Source organism: Entelurus aequoreus, linkage group LG18 (assembly GCF_033978785.1).
Source record: "Entelurus aequoreus isolate RoL-2023_Sb linkage group LG18, RoL_Eaeq_v1.1, whole genome shotgun sequence".
Taxonomy (NCBI): domain Eukaryota; kingdom Metazoa; phylum Chordata; class Actinopteri; order Syngnathiformes; family Syngnathidae; genus Entelurus; species Entelurus aequoreus.
Window position 1 is genome coordinate 13,103,823 of NC_084748.1, and position 15,000 is coordinate 13,118,822.

At 39.6% G+C, this 15,000-nt stretch overlaps 1 protein-coding gene across 1 annotated transcript in view; it reads right to left on the reverse strand.

The window, feature by feature from the left end:
- Positions 1-15,000, reverse strand: part of LOC133634279 (glutamate receptor ionotropic, NMDA 2A-like) — a 393,451-nt gene that overhangs the window by 265,264 nt on the left and 113,187 nt on the right. Inside the window, exons 3-4 of the mRNA XM_062027406.1 lie at positions 4,605-4,829; positions 4,364-4,522 (exon numbers count right to left, since the gene is read on the reverse strand). Of these exons, the coding sequence (XP_061883390.1) occupies positions 4,364-4,522; positions 4,605-4,829 (384 nt within the window). The remainder of the gene's footprint in view (positions 1-4,363; positions 4,523-4,604; positions 4,830-15,000) is intronic.

A 15,000-nucleotide genomic window follows, 5' to 3' on the forward strand; every position in this document is an offset into this window, starting at 1 on the left:
ACCCCCCCACCGTCACGTCGTCGCCGCCGCACGCTTCAAAAGCGCCGACAGGTTTGAAAAGTTCCCGAGTCGACAGCGTTTGTTTCAAAGCTCCCGTGAGTCTCGTCTGTCAGTCAAGCGGCGAGTGAGAACGTCACAGCAGAGCACACAACACCGCTGAAATGTTTCCTATATTTCATGCCTGCAGATGTGAGTCAGCTGCGACATGCGGCACGGCCAAGGATAAAAATGTCATATCTGATAACCCTTAAAGGCCTACTGAAATGAATTTTTTTTATTTAAACGGGGATAGCAGATCTATTCTATGTGTCATACTTGATCATTTCACGATATTGCCATATTTTTGCTGAAAGGATTTAGTATAGAACAACGACGATAAAGATTGCAACTTTTGGTATCTGATAAAAAAAAAGGCTTGCCCCTACCGGAAGTAGCGTGACGTAGTCAGTTGAACATATACGCAAAGTTCCCTATTGTTTACAATGATGGCCGCATGAAGTGAGAGAGATTCGGACCGAGAAAGCGACAATTTCCCCATTAATTTGAGCGAGGATGAAAGATTTGTGGATGAGTAAAGTGCAAGTGAAGGACTAGTGGGGAGTTGAAGCTATTCAGATAGGGAAGATGCTGTGAGAGCCGGGGGTGACCTGATATTCAGCTGGGAATGACTACAACAGTAAATAAACACAAGACATATATTTACTCTATTAGCCACAACACAACCAGGCTTATATTTAATATGCCACAAATTAATCCTGCATAAAAACACCTGCGTGTTTGTTACGCTAGCTCCTAGCTCCTCTGCTAGCTCCTAGCTCCATAGAACACGCCAATACAATTCAAACACCTGATCAACACACACAATCACTCAGCCCAAAAGACCGTTCACCTAACCCAAGGTTCATAAAGCTTATATATTTTTAAAAAGTTACGTACATACGCAAAAAAAAGTTGCGCACATACGGTCAAGCGATCAAATGTTTAGAAGCCAAAGCTGCATACTCACAGTAGCACGTCTGCGTCTTTGTCATCCAAATCAAAGTAATCCTGGTAAGAGTCTGTGTTGTGCCAGTTCTCTACAGGCGTCTGTGTATCGAAGTCAAAAGTCCTCCTGGTTAGAGTCTCTGTTATCCGAGTTCTTCCATCTTGACTGCATCTTCCGGGAATGTAAACAAAGAAGCGCCGGCTGTGTACTGTTGTTGCTGACTACGTTCGAAAAATACGTCCATTTCGCACCGACAACTTTCTTCTTTGCTTGCTCAGCTTCCTTCTCCATAATGCAATGAACATGATTGCAACAGATTCACGAACACAGATGTCCAGAATACTGTGGAATTATGAAATGAAAACAGAGCTTTTTCGTATTGGCTTCAATGTGGAAGGCATACCCGTCTTCCCCGGTCTACGTCACGCGCATACGTCATCCTCAGAGGCGTTTCGAACCGGAAGTTTAGCGGGAAATTTAAAATGTCACTTTATAAGTTAACCCGGCCGTATTGGCATGTGTTATAATGTTAAGATTTCATCATTGATATATAAACTATCAGACTGCGTGGTCGGTAGTAGTGGCTTTCAGTAGGCCTTTAAAGGGTAACTGCACCTTTTGGGAGGGATTTTGCCTATCGTTCACAACTATTATGAAAGCCATAAACAAAAGTAAATAAAACGGAGCCAACGGAAGTTTCTCTATTTCGCCCATTAAATCCAAAAAATTATAAACATTCAAAAAGCGCCAACAATACTCCATTCATATTTGGTGATTTGAATATTAACCAAGTATTAGTGTTATTGTTATTATAAGCGCTAACACAGACAAACTATTTACACTACTATGTGCCTATGTTTACATCATCGAGTGGTCTGCTGTTTCCTCGCTTCCTTGCTCCCTGGAACTTTATTCTAGATCGCAAATCATGCCTCTCACCTTGACAGAAGACGCCTGAGTAGGTACTCCGACAAGTTGGTACACTTTGACAGCCATTTAGGACCCGGAACTAGCGAGGACGACACCCTGTTTCTTCACGAACGTTATGAGGTATATATGAACATCCTAGCGGTCGGCATCCTGATGACAGCAGACCTTGTACAGTAAGTGATGTTTTATTATGTTTGTTGGCTCTCATAAAGTCTGCAGGGAGCAGAAATCAGTCAGGAAGAAGAAGCAAAACAGCGAACATTGTGATGTGTTTTTTTTCATTAATGCGCCAAGTATGCTTAAAAGGATCAAAATACTTAAACATGAAATGTTATTATACATGTGCCTGTTACTACATTACATATATACTTGGATGTTTTAAGGGCTTTATAGGCGGAATTGCGCTGCTCCTATATGCTCCATTGTAAGGTGACTTTTGATCAAATTTTTTTAGTATTTAAAATGCAAAAAAAAAAAAAAAAAAATCTGTCATCGTGTCTTTCATAATGATTGTAAAGGATAGGCCAAATCCCCCCCAAAAAAGTGCAGTTCCCCTTTAAGTTGGGAAATTAACTGTAATCAATAGGGGTGCACAAATAAATCGATTCAAATCCAAATCATTCATCCCAATTCCATATCGATTTGTAAATTTAAAAAATCAATGTATTTTTTTTTTTTAAGTATTTTTTAAATATATTTTTATTGAACTACTACTGTTTAGAAAAATGAATCCAAAATTGAATCCAAATGAAAATAAATAAAATAAAATAAAAATAAAATGTAAAATTTTTTTTTTTAAATAATAAAATTAAATTAAACTGAAAATTAAAATAAATTTAAAAATATATATATATATATATATATATATATATATATATATATATATATATATATATATATATATATATATATATATATATATATATATATATATATATGTGTGTGTGTGTGTGTATGAATGTATATATATATATGTGCATATATACACATTTTATACATATAAATATATACGCATATATACACATATGTACACATTTACAAATACATATATACACATATACATATACATACATTCATAAAAGTATGGATACATATACATATTAATACATACATATATAGATATATATTAGGGGAGTGGGAAAAAATCGATTTGAATTCGAATCGCGATTCTCACGTTGTGCAATTCAGAATCGATTCTCATTTTAAATTTTTTTTTTTTTTTGGAGTTTTTTTCATTTAATTATTACTATTTTATTTTATTATTGTTTGTTTTTTTTAAATTAATCAATCCAACAAAACAATACACAGCAATACCATAACAATGCAATCCAATTCCAAAACCAAACCCGACCCAGCAACACTCAGAAGTGCAATAAACAGAGCAATTGAGAGGAGACACAAACACGACACAGAACAAACCAAAAGTAGTGAAACAAAAATGAATATTATCAACAACAGTATCCATATTAGTTATAATTTCAGCATAGCAGTGATTAAAAATCCCTCATTGACATTATCATTAGACATTTGTAAAAAATTAAAAAAAGAACAATAGTGTCACAGTGGCTTACACTTGCATCGCATCTCATAAGCTTGACAACACACTGTGTCCAATATTTTCACAAAGATAAAATAAGTCATATTTTTGGTTCATTTAATAGTTAAAGCAAATTTGCATCATTGCAATCAGTTGATAAAACATTGTCCTTTACAATTATAAAAGCTTTTTACAAAAATCTACTACTCTGCTTGCATGTCAGCAGACTGGGGTAGATCCTGCTGAAATCTATGTATTGAATGAATAGACAATCCTTTTGAATCGGGAATTGTGTTGAATTGGAAAAAAAAATCGTTTTTGAATCGAATCGTGACCCCAAGAATCGATATTGAATCGAATCGTGGGACACACAAAGATTCACAGCCCTAATATATATACTTGTTTTTTTTATATGTAAAAAAATATGTATATATATAAATATTTGAATCCAAATGCTCACTTTTTATTTCAATTCTAACTGACTCGTTTTGTAGACCAGTTGCCAGCAGGCGCAGAGTGGGCAATTGCCGACGCTAATTCTGCATGTGCACGGAAAAAAAGCAGCTCAAAACGGGGAACCGGTTCTCATCGGTCACTTAAAAGAGCCGTTCAAAAGAATCGGTTCGCCCACAAACGTCACATCTCTAGTTCCATTCAAATGTGCCCCTCATGTACGAAAAGCCCACAATCTGTGTGCTCCATGCAACCGTTATAAAGGCTAATTTAAAAGACTAAATTGCAGTAGAGTGACTTTATCGACCACCATTGTCAGTTTCAAATAAGCTTGCTTGGGCCACAGCTGTGATTGAAGGGATAACCTTTCCGAGTGAAACAATCCATAAAACACCAGCGGTTAAAGAAAGATTCATCGTTCACGTGTCGCTGAGCTAGCATACGCGGGAGTCACTCACCTTGTCGGCCATAATCATAGAGGAGCCTCCGTGCACCCCCAGGACGGGAAGTTGGGTTTGAACGGACAGGAAGTCCAGGATCTGAGCAATGGCCTCCTGGTCGGTACCATCAGCGAACACGATGCCGTGGAGGCGAGAGCGAGACAGGAGCTCGCACACCTTGAGACACGGCGGACCAAAGAGCTGAAGAACCTGCGCAGTCCATCTGAAAGTGCTCCGAATAAACCTGGCGGGAGCTCACCTGTGTGATGACAGACTTGGGGTCGGTCTGGTTCATCCTCAGAGGGACCACAGAGACGTCGAGGGCGTCGTCTGCCCGCCGAGGCGGGCGTAGATCCTGGTCGGGAACCGGCCGCGTCTGGCCCATGACCACGCCCACACTGAGACTGGGAGGCTTCTGGGAGGACGCCGGCACCGCGATGTGGGAGAGTAGTAGCAACATCCAGCCCACTGCACCCATGATACCCTGGAAAGACAAACCACATCAGCCCTTGTTGGCATAGACGACGTTTGGTCCAATGAGGCCCAAGTCTCGTTCTCGGAAAGACCGACAAAACTTGAAGTGTTTTTAGCGTCGAGTCACCTGAGGATTTGAGAAAACGTGTTTATGTAAGTTTAGATTGGGGTACGACGTCTGTAACGGGAAAACCTCATGTATTCATGTTAGCATGTACAGTCGTGGTCAAAAGTTTACATACACTTGTAAAGAACATCAAGTCATGGCTGTCTTGAGTTTCCAATCATTTCTTATTTTTTTGTGGTAGAGTGATTAGAAAAAAACATTCATGATTTTTGGTTCTTTCATGAATTTATTATGGGTCTGACCACCGAACTTTCCTCCAGAAGGTCTTATCTTTGTCCATGTGATGTCAGAAGAAACAAAAATTGAGCTGTTTGGCCACAATACCCAGCAATATGTTTGGAAGAGAAAAGGTAAGGCCTTTAATCCCAGAAACACCATTCCTGGGATTTGGGGCGGTATGGCGTAGTGCAGACCTGGGCATCCTGCGGCCCGCGGGCCGCATCCGGCCCTTTGTGCGTCCCTGTCCGGCCCGCGTGAGGCCAATTATAAATTACAAAATAAATTTTAAAAAGTATCTATGTCGAGTGTGCAATACAACGGTGCTGCTTTTGTTTTGAAAATCGTTATTTGTATTACTTCCGTGTGGACGTATGCGTGTGCGTGGTTGTGAGTGAATGCAGCTGCAATTACAAAATAAAGTTGAAAAAACATCTATGTCCTGCGCGCAATACAACTGTGCTGCTTTTATTTTGAAAAGTATTATTTATGGGCGTGTGTCCGTGTGTAACCTGCGAGTGAAGGTGCACATGCAGCGACAAGTGATGCACGGTTTACACCCGAGACGCTAAAAAGAGAAAAGTTGATGAGGAATGGCGTGTTTTCAACAAGACATGGACTGCAAAGCAACGTTCCCTCTAAGGTGCGTGCCTGCGCAATTGCGCACTGCTCAAGCGTCCGCTGCGCGCAGCAAGTATATGCCGCGCACCAAATCAAATCCCATCTGAATTCTAAACAAAATAAACATATTTATTCTATGGAATTTTGCAATGCAACTTTGAGTGACAGTGACAACAAGCGGCCCTAATGGTGTTCGTCAACACCGTTCAATTGAACACCGTTCAATTATTGTAACGTCTATCGAGATGCTTCGAGGACAGGAATTATATCGATCACTTTATTGAACAAAACTGTTTATATTCGGACATAACCACACCAAAAACATGAGTAAAACAATTCTATCTCGAAAAACTAGTCATTTTCTGCTGTACAAACCAGGCCAAAACCAACTTGTCATCTGTCACCAACACGCATAGCACTAAACCACTGGTGCGTTTATGGCCACACAAAAAGTCGGACAACTCAAACACCACACAAAGTTACACTATGACTCTTCAGTCATACGTGTGCTTATTTTACTGTCATTTATTATTAATGTTAATTTATTTATATTAGTCATGGAATGCTGTTACACACACTATGTTGAAGTATTACTATTATTATTAATTATTATTATTATTATTATTATTATTTATCTTATGGTATATATCAAAAATAATATTGAGCAAAATTTAATTGAAATATTGTCGATGTGGCCCTCCAGTAGTGCTCGGGTAGCTCATGTGGCCCCCGGTAAAAATTAATTGCCCACCCCTGGCGTAGTGGGTAGAGCGGCCGTGCCAGAAACCTGAGGGTTGCAGGTTCGCTCCCCGCCTCTTGACATCCAAATCGCTGCCGTTGTGTCTTTGGGTAGGACACTTCACCCTTGCCCCCGGTGCCGCTCACACTGGTGAATGAATGATAGGTTGTGGTCGGAGGGGCCGTAAGCGCAAACTGGCAGCCTCGCTTCCGTCAGTCTACCCCAGGGCAGCTGTGGCTACAAATGTAGCTTACCACCACCAGGTGTGAATGAATAATGGGTTCCCACTTCTCTGTGAGGGCTTTGAGTATCTAATAATACAAACCCCGTTTCCATATGAGTTGGGAAATTGTGTTAGATGTAAATATAAACGGAATACAATGATTTGCAAATCCTTTTCAACCCATATTCAGTTGAATATGCTACAAAGACAACATATTTGATGTTCAAACTGATAAACATTTTTTTTGTTGCAAATAATCATTAACTTTAGAATTTGATGCCAGCAACACGTGACAAAGAAGTTGGGAAAGGTGGCAAAAAAGAGTGATAAAGTTGAGGAATGCTCATCAAACACTTATTTGGAACATCCCACAGGTGAACAGGCAAATTGGGAACAGGTGGGTGCCATGATTGGGTATAAAAGTAGATTCCATGAAATGCTCAGTCATTCACAAACAAGGATGGGGCGAGGGTCACCACTTTGTCAACAAACGTGTGAGCAAATTGTTGAACAGTTTAAGAAAAACCTTTCTCAACCAGCTATTGCAAGGAATTTAGGGATTTCACCATCTACGCTCCGTAATAACATCAAAGGGTTCAGAGAATCTGGAGAAATCACTGCACGTAAGCAGCTAAGCCCGTGACCTTCCATCCCTCAGGTTGTACTGCATCAACAAGCGACATCAGTGTGTAAAGGATATCACCACATGGGCTCAGGAACACTTCAGATACCCACTGTCAGTAACTACAGTTGGTCGCTACATCTGTAAGTGCAAGTTAAAACTCTCCTATGTAAGGCGAAAACCGTTTATCAACAACACCCAGAAACGCCGTCGGCTTCGCTGGGCCTGAGCTCATCTAAGATGGACTGATACAAAGTGGAACGTGTTCTGTGGTCTGACGAGTCCACATTTCAAATTGTTTTTGGAAACTGTGGACGTCGTGTCCTCCGGACCAAAGAGGAAAAGAACCATCCGGATTGTTCTAAGCGCAAAGTTGAAAAGCCAGCATGTGTGATGGTATGGGGGTGTATTAGTGCTCAAGACATGGGTAACTTACACATCTGTGAAGGCGCCATTAATGCTGAAAGGTACATACAGGTTTTGGAGCAGCATATGTTGCCATCCAAGCAACATTACCATGGACGCCCCTGCTTATTTCAGCAAGACAATGCCAAGCCATGTGTTACATCAACGTGGCTTCATAGTAAAAGAGTGCGGGTACTAGACTGGCCTGCCTGTAGTCCAGACCTGTCTCCCATTGAAAATGTGTGGCGCATTATGAAGCCTAAAATAGCACGAGGGAGACTCCCGGACTGTTGAACAACTTAAGCTGTACATCAAGAAAGAAATTGAAAGAATTCCACCTGAAAAGCATCAAAAATGTGTCTCCTCAGTTCCTAAACGTTTACTGAGTGTTGTTAAAAGGAAAGGCCATGTAACACAGTGGTGAACATGCCCTTTCCCAACTACTTTGGCACGTGTTGCAGCCATGAAATTCTAAGTTAATTATTATTTGCAAAAAAAAAAAAAAGTTTATGAGTTTGAACATCAAATATGTTGTCTTTGTAGTGCATTCAATTGGATATGGGTTGAAAATGATTTGGAAATCATTGTATTCCGTTTATATTTACATCTAACACAATTTCCCAACTCAAATGGAGACGGGGTTTGTAGAAAAGCGCAATATAAAATCGAATCCATTATTCCTACCGTCAAGCATGGTGGTGGTAATATTATGCTCTGGGCCTGTTTTGCTGCCAATGAAACTGGTGCTTTACAGAGAGTAAATGGGACAATGGAAAAGGAGGATTACTTCCAAATTATTCAGGACAACCTAAAATTATCAGCCCAGAGGTTGGGTCTCGGGCGTAGTTGGGTGTTCCAACAGGACAATGACCCCAAACACACGTCAAAAATGGTAAAGGAATGGCTAAATCAGGCTAGAATTAAGGTTTTAGAACGGCCTTCCCAAAGTCCTGACCTAAACGTGTGGACAATGCTGAAGAAACAAGTCCATGTCAGAAAACTAACAAATGTAGCTGAACTGCACCAATTTTGTCAAGAGGAGTGGTCAAAAATTCAAGCAGAAGCTTGTGGATGGCTACCAAAAGCGCCTTATTGCAGTGAAACTTGCCAAGGGACATGTAAGCAAATATGAACATTGCTGTATGTATACTTTTGACCCAGCAGATTTGCTCACATTTTCAGTAGACCCATAATAAATTCATAAAAGAACCAAACTTCATGAATGTTTTTTGTGACCAACAAGTATGTGCTCCAATCACTCTATCACAAAAAAAATAAGAGTTGTAGAAATGTTTGGAAACTCAAGACAGCCATGATATTAAAGGCCTACTGAAATGATTTTTTTTTATTTAAACGGGGATAGCAGATCTATTCTATGTGTCATACTTGATCATTTCGCGATATTGCCATATTTTTGCTGAAAGGATTTAGTATAGAACAACGACGATAAAGATTGCAACTTTTGGTATCTGATAAAAAAAAAGGCTTGCCCCTACCGGAAGTAGCGTGACGTAGTCAGTTGAACATATATGCAAAGTTCCCTATTGTTTACAATGATGGCCGCATGAAGTGAGAGAGATTCGGACCGAGAAAGCGACAATTTCCCCATTAATTTGAGCGAGGATGAAAGATTTGTGGATGAGTAAAGTGCAAGTGAAGGACTAGTGGGGAGTTGAAGCTATTCAGATAGGGAAGATGCTGTGAGAGCCGGGGGTGACCTGATATTCAGCTGGGAATGACTACAACAGTAAATAAACACAAGACATATATATACTCTATTAGCCACAACACAACCAGGCTTATATTTAATATGCCACAAATTAATCCTGCATAAAAACACCTGCGTGTTTGTTACGCTAGCTCCTAGCTCCTCTGCTAGCTCCTAGCTCCATAGAACACGCCAATACAATTCAAACACCTGATCAACACACACAATCACTCAGCCCAAAAGACCGTTCACCTAACCCAAGGTTCATAAAGCTTATATATTTTTAAAAAGTTACGTACATACGCAAAAAAAAGTTGCGCACATACGGTCAAGCGATCAAATGTTTAGAAGCCAAAGCTGCATACTCACAGTAGCACGTCTGCGTCTTTGTCATCCAAATCAAAGTAATCCTGGTAAGAGTCTGTGTTGTCCCAGTTCTCTACAGGCGTCTGTGTATCGAAGTCAAAAGTCCTCCTGGTTAGAGTCTCTGTTATCCGAGTTCTTCCATCTTGACTGCATCTTCCGGGAATGTAAACAAAGAAGCGCCGGCTGTGTACTGTTGTTGCTGACTACGTTCGAAAAATACGTCCATTTCGCACCGACAACTTTCTTCTTTGCTTGCTCAGCTTCCTTCTCCATAATGCAATGAACATGATTGCAACAGATTCACGAACACAGATGTCCAGAATACTGTGGAATTATGAAATGAAAACAGAGCTTTTTCGTATTGGCTTCAATGTGGAAGGCATATCCGTGTTCCCCGGGTTACGTCACGCGCATACGTCATCCTCAGAGGCGTTTCGAACCGGAAGTTTAGCGGCAAATTTAAAATGTCACTTTATAAGTTAACCCGGCCGTATTGGCATGTGTTATAATGTTAAGATTTCATCATTGATATATAAACTATCAGACTGCGTGGTCGGTAGTAGTGGGTTTCAGTAGGCCTTTATGTTCTTTACAAGTGTATGTAAACTTTTGACCACGACTGTAAGCTAGGTACAGATTAGCTAGCTTGCTGATTCTCCAGGACATAAACAGTGTCGCCATGAGTTTTTCAAAGTGTGGCAATCAATCACGGTTTCACAACAATTAAAGTTCGAAACATTCGGAACCGTCCAGAATTGTATTATACCGATAATCGTTACGAGGCGTGCGCAAAAAAAAAATCACGACTCGAATTCATTCCGATTCTAAAACAATTCATAGTATTAAAAAATCTATTTTAAAAAAAAGGGTTTTTTTGGTCGTTTTTTTTAAGCATTCATTTTCCAAAAGACGTTTTAGTCCATCTCCATGCAACCAGAAGGAAGAGTCACGCATATAATCATGTATCATCAAACATACACTACCGTTCAAAAGTTTGGGGTCGCATTGAAATGTCCTTATTTTTGAAGGAAAAGCACTGTACTTTTCAATGAAGATAACTTTAAACTAGTCTTAACTTTAAAGAAATACACTCTATACATTGCTAATGTGGTAAATGGCCATTCTAGCTGCAAATGTCTGGTTTTTGGTGCAATATCTACATAGGTGTATAGAGGCCCATTTCCAGCAACTATCACTCCAGTGTTCTAATGGTACAATGTGTTTGCTCATTGGCTCAGAAGGCTAATTGATGATTAGAAAACCCTTGTGCAATCATGTTCACACATCTGAAAACAGTTGAGCTCGTTAGAGAAGCTACAAAACTGACCTTCCATTGAGCAGATTGAGTTTCTGGAGCATCACATTTGTGGGGTCAATTAAACGCTCAAAATGGCCAGAAAAAGAGAACTTTCATCTGAAACTCGACAGTCTATTCTTGTTCTTAGAAATGAAGGCTATTCCACAAAATTGTATGGGTGACCCCAAACTTTTGAACGGTAGTGTATATTAACTCTGTTTCTCTGGGGGGAACTGGGTAACACACTGCACACTGACAAAACTAAACCTAATGTTACTATAACAATGTACAAGGTTAATACAGTTCACTTAATCTGATTTCTTTTGTATTTCAAGTTATCATTACATATATGTTTGGTTGCATTTGAAACAACTGTATTGTTGATAATACAGGTAATTATTGTTATTTTTCATTATCAATAGTGCTATTTCTATTTGTATTGCTCCATTAAGTGTAATAATGTTCATTGTCATTTCTGTGTTATTAATATTTACTTCACTAACTGCTTCTTTGCTATCACTTTTACCATCATATGTGTACATATCCTATTTGCTGAGGCTGTTCTGTTGTTGTGTTTGCTGTTGTCTCTCTGTCTTATCTCCGCAATTTCTCTCTGTTGTCTTATCTCCGCTTCGCTGGGCCTGAGCTCATCAAAGATGGACTGATACAAAGTGGAAAAGTGTTGTGTGGTCTGACGAGTCCACATTTCAAATTGTTTTTGGAGACTGTGGACGTCGTGTCCTCCGGACCAAAGAGGAAAAGAACCATCCGGATTGTTATAGGCGCAAAGTATCAAAAGCCAGCATCTGTGATGGTATGGGGGTGTGTTAGTGCCCAAGACATGGGTAACTTACACATCTGTGAAGGCGCCATACAGTGTCATTTTGACTACGCCTGCACCTCATGGTTCACCAGTATCCCCAATATGGATGATACTCGAAACCGATTTTCCCGGTTGTTCGATAAGAAAAGAACCGAGTGCACGGACTCGAATCCCTTTTTGAGAACCGGTACCCGTTATCGAGACCACTATAGTAAAGAAAAAGAGTTGGTTCTTTATTCGAATCCCGTCCCGACCAGAAATGACGTCACGTAGCTCAGTCATTAGGCTCAGATAGCGAAACCAGGAAAAACAATGGACCGGAAAAAGAGCTCCAAGGTGTAATAAAGTTCAAAACAAAAAGGTATAATCCTATGAATAACTTTACTGAAAGATTTGAGCAGGGTACAAACACATGATGAACACTTTTACGACCAACCGGAAACATAGCAACCAGGCTAGCAACGCACCTCCTTTACGGCAGCTGTCGCAACGTTCTTAAAGCAACCGCAGCACATACATATATACCTGTATTTCCTTGAATAGCCGCAGGGGCGCTAATTAATTTAAAACCTCCTGTCACTCCGGCGTTTACCGGAAGCCTGCGGGATGGCCGTGCATGCGCTAATTATTTTAAAACCTCTTCTCACTCCGGCGTTTACCAAAAGGAATGCGGTAAATTTAGGCGTGCGCTTTGAGTGTGATGTAAGCATACCATCATGAAAAGCACATTTAATAAAAAAAAAAACGTTATTATGGTCTTACCTGTACTTATAAATGGAGTCCATTTGCAGCTCCTTCTGACCAAAAGCATCGATAACTTGTTTATAGAAGTCTTCCTTATTTTCTTTCTTCAGTTTTAAAAGTCTCTCTGTCTCGATGGAGATATTCCTTTAATTATTACCTCCTGCTTCGATTGAAAGTCCAGTTTAGAAAACTGTTTTATTTTAGATACCGGTAAGTAATCCTCCATGTTAAAAGTTCAGGCGAGAGGAAAAAAAAGACGATCTGTTGCTGCGTGTTGTCGCTTCTTCTGCAGTACCGGAAGTCGCAAGAAGGATCACTAGCGCCCTCTACCACCAGGAGGCGGGAGTCATTTAATGACTCATACCGTATTTGACACACGCAGATACGGTATATTAATAAAACATAGCTGCTTACTGTTCTTTTTAGCATACCGTACCGGTATTCAATAGCTTGGACCTTAAATCCTAGTGAATAACTCGTTATCTTTTTTCCTTTGTGCGATTGCAAACTACTGAAATCAGCTTCCTCCATTTTGAAAATGAGGACAGGTAAAGCGTCACTCGTGACGTAACGAATTTGACCCGGCGGAAGTTCTAGACCAGGGGTCGGAAACCCAAAATGTTGAAGGAGCCATATTGGACCAAAAATACAAAAACAAATCGGTCTGGAGCCGCAACAAATTAAAAGCCATATTTCATGTGTCATGAGATATAAATGTAATTAAGAGGACTTAAAGGAAACTAAATGAGCTCAAATATAGCTACAAATGAGGCACAATGATGCAATATGTACATACAGCTAGCCTAAATAGCATGTTAGCATCGATTAGCTTGCAGTCATGCAGTGACCAAATATGTCTGATTAGCACTCCACACAAGTCAATAACATCAACAAAACTCACCTTTGTGTATTCACGCACAACGTTAAAAGTGTGGTGGACAAAATGAGACAGAAAAAGAAGTGGCATAAAACACGTCCTAGAAAGTCGGAGAAAGTTATACATGTAAACAAACTATACGGTGAGTTCAAGGACCGCCAAAATTAGTAGGACAAAACGGCGCTCGCCAAATGCTCGAATCAGTGAAGCATGTTTAATACAAACAGAGTGTTTTATAACAATTAGGGAGGTTTGTGTCATGTTTGTCCTCCTACAGAAACCATACTAAAACAAAAAAATTGATTTTTTTTTTCCCCTCATTTTTTTCCATTCTTCATACATTTTTGAAAAATCTCCAGAGAGCCACTAGGGCGGCGCTAAAGAGCCTCATGCGGCTCTAGAGCCGCGGGTTGCCGACCCCTGTTCTAGACATATGCTAAATATTTTGCGAAACGAGTTTGACCCGGCGAAAATTATAGACATGCGATAATAAAATTAATATTTTGCTAAACGAATTTGATCCGGCGTTAATAATGAACCGGCGATAAGGCCAAGCATGCGTTAATTATTTTGAGAAACGAGTTTGATTCTAGACGTGCGAATACTATATTCCCTGCGCCAATTCAAGGAAATACGGTATACAACATATATGACATGATGTCCCTTTTTTAACTTTTGTTTTTCTTTCCTTGTAAACAAAACAAAATCACACTGTATATGTGTTGTCTGTCTAATTATAAATAATGCAGACGAGGCGTGTTGGCTGAGTTCTTGACGTTTACTTTCACAGCATGCTCATAACCTCATTCTTAGCTGCCGGGTGACGACATGCAACAACACTTTTCGGGGGTATACCGCGCGTGCTCGTCACTCCCGTTGCATGCTGGGTAGTGTAGTTGTTATATTCCCTAGCCTAGCTCGTAACATCACATCTTTCCCCCTATAAAGAAATAATGTTAACTCAATAAAGTGTATTTCTTTTTTTAGCTTTAACTTTTCATTTTTTAGCATTGTAACCACATTTGCAAACAACGTTTCTCTTCATAGAATTGTCTTTCAATAAAGAAATAAAGTGCAAAAATGTCAAAGCATCGTAACAAACAGTTATGTCAAATAGCAGCAGAAGTGCACTTTTTGGAGAGCTGTATTATTTTCAGTTTTGTGCCCAAGGGACTGATTTTATTTAAAACTATATTATTATTTATACACCTATAGTGATCACAGAGACAGGTTGTTTTTGTGTTACTGTATACATTTGTTTTTCTGAAAAATCCCACTTAATATACTTTGGGTAACAGTCAATATTTATTTATTTTATTTTATTTTTTTAGGGGGGTAACAGTCAATAACTATATTTATTAGATTTTATTTATTTCTTATATAATAAAAGTGAGCTTTTGTTAAACCAAATAT